Below are 10,414 nucleotides of genomic sequence, written 5' to 3' on the forward strand. Positions count from 1 at the left end.
CTTTCTACCTCTTACTCTTTTTGCATGGCTTCCACTTCACTTTTCATGTCTCTTTTCAGTATGGTGGAAGTATATATATCCTAAGCACCTTTTTTTTCAGTATAATCCCTCCCATTTTCCCCATAGGAAATTTCAGATATTCTCCACATCAGGTCTGTGCTAGGGAGTTGCCTGTTCCTTAAAATGTTTAAGATTTGCCTAACTAGTAAAAGCTTTACCTCTACCAGTTTAGTTAAAATGGTATAACCCTCTAGTGTAGATGTAGTTTTTGCTATATAAAAGGCACATATACTGAAATAGCTGTTCGCAAATAAGAAGGCAAGTATGCTGTTCTAGATCAGTTACTGGTATAATTATGAGTCAACAACAGTTACACTTAGTTAACTATTTTATTTACAAAGATATTTATATACAACATGCCCTTATAACCAACACTGTTGGACAAAATTTGTGCATAAATCAGATCATACTAGTACAGGGCAATTATTTGGTTGGAGGCCACTTGATGAGTTTTGGTGAGCTGAGGAAGGAAAGCTGCACCCACCACTCTGCTCTGCCACAGCTGGGGCCAAGCCAGGCTGTGCAGTGCAGAGACCCCCTCCATCCCCCACTCTACACAGCTTCCTGATGGCACGGTGCAGTCCTGACATCACAGCTGCTGGCAACCAGGCCCGCACAGGACAGGGTGTAATGCAACATGCCAAGTACCCATCCTGCCTGCATGCTCACCTGCTGCAATGAGCCACTGCTTCCGTGCCACACCAGGAAAGTCAGGGGTGGCTGCCCCAGGCTGAGCACCCCCGTGGCTGGCATGGACTCATCTCCTAGTGGCTCTGAGGCGGCAGCAGCTAATTGCAGTGGGTGGGCAAGACATTTACTGAGCATGCTGCATCACGCCCCATCCTGTGCAGGCCCATCTGACAGTGGCTGTGGTATCAGGACTGCACAGCCGCAGCGTCAGCAGGAAGCTGGGGGGGGCCGGTGCAGGTGGAATGGATGTTGGGCAGCAGGGGGAAGAGTCTGCACACTGTGTGCTGCATGGCCTAGCCCAGCCCAGCCCCCACTGTTCAATGTTTTTCTTTCATGGAAACTCAGAATTTAAGAATAAAAAAAGACCTTTAAGACCAAAATGTCCATTTGCGTGTGCTCCGCAGCATGCAGCCTTCCACATATCTGAATATGCAATAGTCAGTAGCCTGTAAGTACTGTATAGTCTATCTCAAGTAATCATCAAGAACATGTCTTTCTGTCAGGCTTAATACTTTTTGTATTACCACACTTGTGGAAAGAGCACATTCTGGTACCACGTAATGGCAGAAAAGTTTGAAGATACAGAAATGTTGGGATATCATGTTTGTTTTGTTTTAATGCCAAGAGCTGTCTCAAGAGTTCCTTACTCAGCTCTGATTCAAGCAAAACTCAATTTTGAGAGCAAGTAGAGCCAGTTGAGGACACAGAGATTTGGTTGACTGAGTAAAGCCTGAGGAAGGAACTTAGGATTTTACCTTGTCAGCTTTTGCTACACGCTTTTCAGAGAACTTCAGAAAATTAGCATATGTTCAGAAGTCTTCAGCAACAGAGTTTCTTGAGGTTCACACAGCTGTTTTTCAACCCTAAACCAAATAGCTTGGTTTCATCCCTGGTGTTAGCTCTCTGGTGTTGAATGGGCTTTGAGTAGTGGTGAATATTACCAGCTATGCACTGCAAATAAAAATGAATGTACATGGCCAGCTAATGTCAAAATAGATTAGGCTGAGGAAAAAACCAGCGGTACTGGGTGGCTTGCTTAAAAAAAAAAAAAAAGCATATTCTGATATAAAATTATGTTGTATATATGGAAATTTTATTTTTATCTTAATTTGTCACATCTTTCAACACACATGTGCTGAGAAGCTAAAAGACAGTTTGTGGAATGAGCTCTTAGATGTTACCTCTAAAATCATATATAACAACATTCAGGTAAGGACTGACTAACCAGCACTGGTATTTTTCTTACCTTACACAGCTCCAATGTTTTGTTGGATGAAAACTTTACCGCAAAGCTTGGACATTCAGGTCTCCGACTGTATCCTGCGGATAAAAAATCAGAGTATGCTGTGATGAAAACCAAAGTCTTGCAAGCTTCCCTTGCTTACCTGCCAGAAGATTTCGTCAGGCATGGACGGCTAACAGAAAAAATTGACATATTTGGATGTGGAATAGTAGGTTGCCTTTTTTCCTTTCCTATTAGATTTTACAGACACTTGGTTATATCTGTGCTCATAGTCATTTCTTACTTATCTGATTAAGTTTTTGAAACATAAGACAGTCATAACTGTCTTTGAAGTGATGGGAGCCCAAGAAGGGTGGCTGTGCCTTAAGGAAACGATCCTTCGGGCACAAAGCAAGACGATCCCCGTGCGAGGTAAAAGAGGGAAAGGGGCCAGGAGGCTTCCCTGGCTGACCAGAGAAATCCAGGGCAGCCTAGGGGCCAAAAGGGGAGCACATAAAAAGTGGAAACAGGGAGAGATCACCCAAGATGAATATACCTCCTCTGCTCATGCTTGTAGGGAGGCAGTTAGACGGGCCAAAGCTACCATGGAGCTGAGGATGGCAACCCAAGTAAAAGACACCAAGAAATTGTTTTTTAGATATATAGGGAGTAAAAGGAAGGCCCAGGGAGGAATAGCACCCCTGCTAAATGGGCAGAAACAATTGGTGACAGACAGAGGGGACAAGGCTGAACTCCTCAACGAGTTCTTTGCCTCGGTGTTCCTAAGCGAGGGGCACGAAAAATCTCACGCTGGGGTTGTAGAGAGGCAGCAGCAAGACGCCAGACTTCCATGCGTAGACCCCGAGATGGTGCAGAGTCACTTGGAAGAACTGGATGCCTTTAAGTCAGCAGGCCCGGATGAGCTCCATCCAAGGGTGCTGAAGGCACTGGCTGACATCATTGCAGAGCCACTGGCAGGAATATTTGAACACTCATGGCGCACGGGCCAAGTCCCGGAGGACTGGAAAAGGGCCAATGTGGTCCCCATTTTCAAGAAGGGGAGGAAGGAGGACCCAGGCAACTATAGGCCAGTCAGTCTCACCTTCATTCTTGGCTAAGTCTTTGAAAAAATTATCAAGGCTCACATTTGTGAGAGCCCGGCAGGACAAATTATGCTGAGGGGAAACCAGGACGGGTTCGTGGCAGGCAGATCGTGCCTGACCAATCTAGTCTCTTTCTATGACCAGGTTACGAAACGCCTGGACACAGGAGGAGGGGTGGATGTCGTATACTTAGACTTCAGGAAGGCCTTCGATATGGTATCCCACCCCATACTGGTGAACAAGTCAAGAGGCTGTGACTTGGATGACTACATAGTCCGGTGGGTGGCGAATTGGCTGGAGGGTTGCACCCAGAGAGTCGTGGTAGATGGGTCGGTTTTGACCTGGAAGAGTGTGGGCAGTGGGATCCCGCAAGGCTCGGTCCTTGGACTGATACTCTTTAATGTCTTCATCAGTGACTTGGACGAGGGAGTCAAATGTACTCTGTCCAAGTTTGCAGATGACACAAAGCTATGGGGAGAAGTGGACACGCCGGAGGGCAGGGAACAGCTGCAAGCAGACCTGGACAGGTTGGACAAATGGGCAGAAAACAACAGAATGCAGTTCAACAAGGAGAAATGCAGAGTGCTGCACCTAGGGAGGAAAAATGTCCAGCACACCTACAGCCTAGGGAATGACCTGCTGGGTGGCACAGAGGTGGAAAGGGATCTTGGAGTCCTAGTGGACTCCAAGATGAACATGAGCCGGCAGTGTGACGAAGCCATCAGAAAAGCCAATGGCACTTTATCGTGCATCAGCAGATGCATGACAAATAGGTCCAAGAAGGTGATACTTCCCCTCTATCGGGCACTGGTCAGACCGCAGTTGGAGTACTGCGTGCAATTCTGGGCACCACACTTCAAGAGGGATGTGGATAACCTGGAGAGGGTACAGAGAAGGGCCACTCGTATGGTTAAGGGCCTGCAGACCAAGCCCTACAAGGAGAGACTAGAGAAACTGGACCTTTTCAGCCTCCGCAAGAGAAGGTTGAGAGGTGACCTTGTGGCTGCCTATAAGTTCATCACGGGGGCACAGAAGGGAATTGGTGAGTATTTATTCACCAAGGCGCCCCCGGGGGTTACAAGAAATAATGGCCACAAGCTAGCAGAGAGCAGATTTAGGTTGGACATTAGGAAGAACTTCTTCACAGTTAGAACGGCCAAGGTCTGGAACGGGCTCCCAAGGGAGGTGGTGCTCTCCCCTACCCTGGGGGTCTTCAAGAGGAGGTTAGATGAGTATCTACCTGGGGTCATCTAGACCCAGCACTCTTTCCTGCCTATGCAGGGGGTCGGACTCGATGATCTATTGAGGTCCCTTCCGACCCTAACATCTATGAATCTATAGCATTTCACATGGTATCCAGAGCAAGAACATCACATCCTGTCCTGAGTTGCATACACGAGTCCCATTTGGATGTCATGATTTTTGCTCAGATCTGAGTTTTGGTATGTGCCCATCTCTTTAAAGAATGCAGGAGAAATAGCCAAAAAAATGCAGTAGTAGTTAAATATTCCTTTGGCTACAAAGTCTTTATTCTTTTCAAATACATTCTGCACAAGCAATTTTAGCTAAAATATGTTCTTTCTAGATTTTAGCGGAGATTCTGACTGGTCTTCGGACAACAGATGAAGGAAGACACCCCATATACCTGGTAAGGGAAAGACAGAAAAAAAGAGCACTTGCCTAATATTACTATTACACTTAGTGCTATTGTAATAAAATGAATTGAAGTCAAAACCAAATCAGCAGTTTGTTGCAAAGTTATATTTACAGCTCCCATTGAGCTGCTGTCCTGTGCCCACTAAAATCAGTGGCAATACTCTAACTGATTTCAATGAGAGCAAACAGGCCAGACTATATAGTACTGCAATATGTTAAACACAGGAACTGGTCACAACCTGAAATTGGAACTGTGCAAATTCCTTTAGTAAACCCTTATATTTGGCCTGAAGCCACGCACTTGTGACAGGCTGAATAGTAAGATAAAATGTATCTTAATAAATGAGCAGACCCTACCTTTATCCATCTATCTGTGTGGCATTCTCCTTTTGTTCTGCCATGCTCCTGAAACCTTTAGGGAAGAGAAGAGGAATTGAGCCTTATCATTCTGTCCTTGCCAAATGCATCACAGTAATTATCATGTGGAAAATTAAGATGAGGAAAAGGGAGGAGAAAAATTCCTGGTCCTTTCATAAATGTTTGAAATGAGATCAGAAGGCTGCCATATACAGCATCAGAAAAATTCTTAAAAGACAACTATCAATATGCTGTTAATACAAAGAGGCCTACTTACACTATCTAGGGCCTCAGGTAATAAATAGGTGGCTTCACATCTACAGCCCTCCTCCAAGATGCTCTGTTGGACTTCCTGATCTGAAAGCAGAGATTTCTACCACCTGTGCTAAAGGAGAACTTCCATTATCTTCTGCAATCCATCCATAAACAGCAGGGAGAGCAATAGCATACATTTGCTAGCCTACATATTACACCATGCATAGGGGAGTTTCTTAAAATGTAGTGGCTTGGACGGAAATTAATAATGTTCTTTGACAAACCTATTATTGTTGGCATGTCTCTTTCCCTTGAACAGAAAGACATAATTGCTGAGGAAATTCAACTAGCAAAGGAACAGTTACACTCCAAAGACAGAGCATTTGAAAAGCTAGCTGCCAAGGAAATATGCTCTAAATATCGAGATGGGAAAGCAGGACATGTGCCAGAAGAAATTGCTGTTCCTTTTGCCACTGCCCTCTGTCTTTGTTTGCGGAAAAAGAATTCCAACATCACAGAGGTAAATGCCGAGGGCACTGCTAGGAGTTCTCACCTAGACACCAAAAGGTCACAGCACCTAAATATGTTTTATTTATTGTTGAGGGGTTCTTCTTAATGTTCTGAAAAGGGAATTAATTAACTGATATTATTGTCACAAACAGGTGCTTGGAATCATGGAAATGATTGAACATAAATCAAGAGATCACAGCTTACTTGAAGACAGCGCTTTTTCTGGATTCTCCATTAATACTCCAGAAGAAACCGATGATGAGACAGCCTGCCTCAGCCTCAATGGCTCAAGTGACAACAGTGAGGACAGTGCAAGACCAAGGTCCCTGAACTGTGCAAATTCATCCCCACCTTTAATAAGAATTAGGCCTCCTGAAGTTTACAATGGACATATGACAAGGGTCCCTTGTGAATCAGACGAATCAGGTAGTTTTGTTTGGGATCCTATGGAAGGTTCTGCCTGTGGCCCATCTGCTACTGGCTGCACCCATCCAGAAAATGCCATGCCCTCTAAATCCAGGAAAAATGATGAAGTATGTGCTGAAAGCTTGCAAAAGAGAAATGCAGTATGCCACGGAAGTCAGAACCGCTTGGAAATGGCGTCTCCTGCAAACAGAAATACAAACCCCGATCCTTCATGTTCTTCACAAGGTAAATGTAGATAATTCTAGGGATGGGATTTAAAAGGGTTCAGTATTCTTGCAACAGAAGTCCCTCATTCCTGGTACAGTGACCACAATATTTATGTAAGGTGCTCAAGTACTACAGTGATGGGCACAGTATAAATGACTGCACAGACAGACTTTTCAAAGACCTTTCAGCAAATTTTGTCTCCTTGGTTCTGATGTTAACAGTCTATTAATTTCACCAAAGTTTTCTGATCTAATTCTTTCTTATGAGGCCAGAGATAAGCTATCTGAATTGTTATTCCATCACCACCCACACATTACCTAAGTTTCTTGTAATGTTGACATGTTAGCCATAAGTGGAAATTTTGCTAAATGTCTGGGGGGATTTTGTGTTTCAGCATTAACCAAAGAAACCTCTTGGGAAATAAGGATCAATGATCAGAAAAAGAAGCTTATGGAAAATATTTTACTATATGAAGATGACAAATTAAACAGCTCTGAACTCTTTGAATCTTAAACTTGATAAAATTATCTGCAATGGCCGTCTCTAAAGAAGAAATTAAGAACATTTTTCTATTAGCAAGATGAGAAAAGCCAAACTGCACACTTCAGATACCTTAGCCCTCTTCGGAGAAAAAGAATGTGATCACATATGAGATTATTCCAAGAAAATGGCAGCTACAGTGTAGATTAAAGCAAAATGTACTAGGACCTCTGTAAATTAGCAACAGCCTCTTTCTTCTCCCATGACGGTGCTGGGAAATCAAGAGTATGGGAAGCTAAATTGTTTAAACTGGATCCAGAGTCTTGTCACTGAACCTTGCAAGTCCATCTGTATGTACTGTATTTCTTGTATTAAAAATTAGGATCCTGGAATCTCTGAGGTAAGAATTGATCATTTGGTAGTTGACAGTACTCTGTACTGCCAGTTGCATCTAAAAAAAAAAAGAAGTTAAGACTTTAAAAGAAAAGGAAACTGGTTTTGTTTTTCAAAACAAAGAAACCCAGTGTACCTAATTTTATGCGACTGTGTTTCATATCTTGGAAAATGGATCCATCCTTTTTTTAAATTAAGCCTCTGCTAAACTCCATATGACTTAATCTCAAATTACACTGACCTAAAAAGAGTTTTCTGTAAACTCTGCAACTATACAATTGTCTCTGAAGCCTCAGTCCTGTATAAGTCTTTCTGTGTCTCGTTTATTGCCTGAAAGGCTACCTCCTGGGGTATTTTGAGTGTTAACTCATTGTTGTAAAGTGCTATGATGGCTGTTAATGTAATTTGTTTCATACTTTTGCTTTTGTTATAAGTTTTGCATTATAGTGCAATTTAATATTTAATTTAAAACCTATTTAATTTTTCATGTGATACTTGAATTTGGATTTATAAGCTTCTGGCGGGGTCGGTTAGCTAAAAAGATTTTTAATGGACATTATCTTGCCAGGAAAGTACCCGCTTCCAGTGTGAATTAGCTATGAACTGCAGAATGAGGTTCAGCATTTATAATCCTTTGAAGAGGAAAAAGCTAAGTGTTATAACAAGTGCCAATAGTATCTATTTTAGCATCAGCTTCTCCACTAGTGATCTCCTCTCTAACCAAAGGGGAAAATAACTTTATAACCTACATGAAGGATCACCAGAATTGTATTTCTCAAGTTACTGCTACTGTAGCAAACAGCATTTGACTTATTTGATGTGGACTGAGTATGGATTTAATCATATATCTTCTCAACTTTAGCAGGAATTTTCTTCTAGTAAGGAATGTAGGATTGGCTTTTATATGTTATTCTTCCTTTGGAATTACTGAAAGGTGAAATTCTTCTAGATTGATCATAGTCTATTATATAATATGCTCTGTGCCTTCCATAGCTATAAAGTATGCAGCACACCAAAGCAAACAATGACAATTTAACTTGTGCTGTGGACATCACAATTCTATACTAGTTTTTCAGGTAAATATTTACACTAGTTTTTGACTTAAGTTCCTGAGTTTAACTGCATAGATATCCAAAGCCTTATACTGATGCATATTTTTATATATTTTTTTATATTTAAATTGCTGTATGCTCTAGGTTTTAAAGTATAGAAAGAAAATACTAAGCAGTGCTGACAGTTTCATAAAGAATTACCATTCTGTTTATTAGAGGTGAAAACATTTTTAACTATATTTTATTCCAGTGAGAAATAGGGAGGTGGAAACGTTTTGAAAGGATACATCAATTTCAATTTCACTTGCATCAAAAAAGCTACTGAGCGCCCAAATGGAATCTCTTCCAACAGCCAGGGAGAGAAAGCTGAACTGAACATCTGTCCTTTAGCAGAAAAGATAATTATGTCAAAATGCTGTTGAAAGGTGTTGTTCTCATTCCAATGTAGAAATAAAAAAAACATTAAAATCTAAATAGTTGTTGCAAAATAGAGTGATCATTCTTCAGCCAGCTCTGGTATTATACTTTTTAAAATATATCCACTAACAGGCTCTACACTATCTAAAGGACAAAATGGTACAGGGTTATGTATCTGCTGAATCTCTGTTTAACTTGCCTAGTGAAATGTGCATTATAATTTTCTTATGGTGAACTGCTATATTTATAAATAAAATGGGGGGGAGCCTTTCTGCACATGCAGACACAGCTGCTTACTGCCAGTAATTAGTTCTACTGTGCAGTCAAGCATCTCGTGTAAACGTGCCTGCTGTGTATCAGAAAAGCAACCAGCTATCTCATGTGCCTTTTATACTAGAACATTTTACATCTTAAAATTAAACTTTAGGGTCAGGAAACATACATCTTACAACAAGCTAGAATTTTTTTCCTTGGGCAATGGTAGAATAGGTGCACATTATACAACCCATCATTTGTTAAGAGCCAAACTTAGCATTATAAATTGTACCATCATAATTTGCCTTGCTTTAGAAACTGGTTATGAATTCTGGAGGGTGAGAAACACAAATATGTTGTAGAGTCTTACAGTACAATCAGGGTACCCCCCCCAAGGGAAACTGAACTACATAAATCATTCATTTATGATTAACGATGCTGGTTATTAATGAACTAAACATTTAAGCCTAATTCTTCAACTGGAGCGTACATGCATGTACAGGTACTCCTCACTTAATGTTGTTCCGGTTAACGTTGTTTCATTATTATGTCACTGATCTATTAGAGAACATGCTCATTTAAAGTCGCGCAATGTTCAGTTATAATGTTGTTTGGCCACCGCCTGCTAATAGGTAACTATTGTGACGTAACTGGATTCGCTTAACATCATTTCGCTTAAAGTCGTGTTTTTCAAAAATATAACTGTGACATTAAGCAAGGAGTATCTGCAAGTAAGCAGATATTTCACCCTTGTGGACACATTTACATGAGACACTTACTGTGGAGTTGCCTAATTAGCTCTGCAGTGAAGTCTCAGGGCGCCTATACACGAGCAGTGAGGCTGCTCTGATGCACAGCAATTACAGTGCATTGGAGCACACTCAATTGAGTCTGCTGAAGCATGGGAATTACCCACAAGCTTTAGCACCCCTACTGCCATTTTTCAGCATGGGGACACACACTCCAGGCGATCTAATTAAAGTCTCTCTCCCCCTCCCCGCCCCCCCCCCCCCCCCAACTCCTGGAGCACCTGTATAAATGCCCTCAGTGTCTATACATGTAGCCCTATTAGGCCATAGGAAAATTAACTCCACCAGAGGTCAGTACTTGTAAACACAAGTATTCTATGCTGGCGTTATTTAGTGCACTGCAAGACACTGGCGACGCTTAGAGGGAGTGCACGTAGGTGCATGTGCACCCCTTAAGATTGGTGATGCACCCCCCAAAAGAAGCACTGCCAATGCTGCCAGCAGTGCCTGTGGAGTCTGCAGGTGGTTGCTGATCACTGCTGGCCGTTGCCACCGCATCTGTGGGTGGTCGCTGACCGCCTG

The 10,414-nt window shown here is 42.1% G+C and overlaps 2 protein-coding genes across 10 annotated transcripts in view; one reads left to right on the forward strand and one right to left on the reverse strand.

The window, feature by feature from the left end:
* LOC106737530 (uncharacterized) overlaps positions 1-2,070 on the reverse strand; it is a 62,239-nt gene extending 60,169 nt beyond the window's left edge. For 8 of the 9 annotated variants that reach the window (XR_002094159.2, XM_059715692.1, XM_059715689.1 and 5 more), the window contains exon 1: positions 1,997-2,070. The gene's annotated coding sequence lies outside the window, so the exon portion shown is untranslated. The remainder of the gene's footprint in view (positions 1-1,996) is intronic. The other variant, XM_059715690.1, reaches the window with a different exon arrangement.
* Positions 1-8,899, forward strand: part of IRAK2 (interleukin 1 receptor associated kinase 2) — a 30,700-nt gene extending 21,801 nt beyond the window's left edge. Inside the window, exons 9-13 of the mRNA XM_014605463.3 lie at positions 2,006-2,201; positions 4,661-4,723; positions 5,663-5,863; positions 6,006-6,504; positions 6,881-8,899. Coding sequence (XP_014460949.1) covers positions 2,006-2,201; positions 4,661-4,723; positions 5,663-5,863; positions 6,006-6,504; positions 6,881-6,999 — 1,078 coding nt within the window. The 3' untranslated portion in view covers positions 7,000-8,899. The remainder of the gene's footprint in view (positions 1-2,005; positions 2,202-4,660; positions 4,724-5,662; positions 5,864-6,005; positions 6,505-6,880) is intronic.
* The last annotated feature ends 1,515 nt before the right edge of the window (positions 8,900-10,414 follow it).

This window comes from Alligator mississippiensis, chromosome 12 (assembly GCF_030867095.1).
Source record: "Alligator mississippiensis isolate rAllMis1 chromosome 12, rAllMis1, whole genome shotgun sequence".
Taxonomy (NCBI): Eukaryota; Metazoa; Chordata; order Crocodylia; family Alligatoridae; genus Alligator; species Alligator mississippiensis.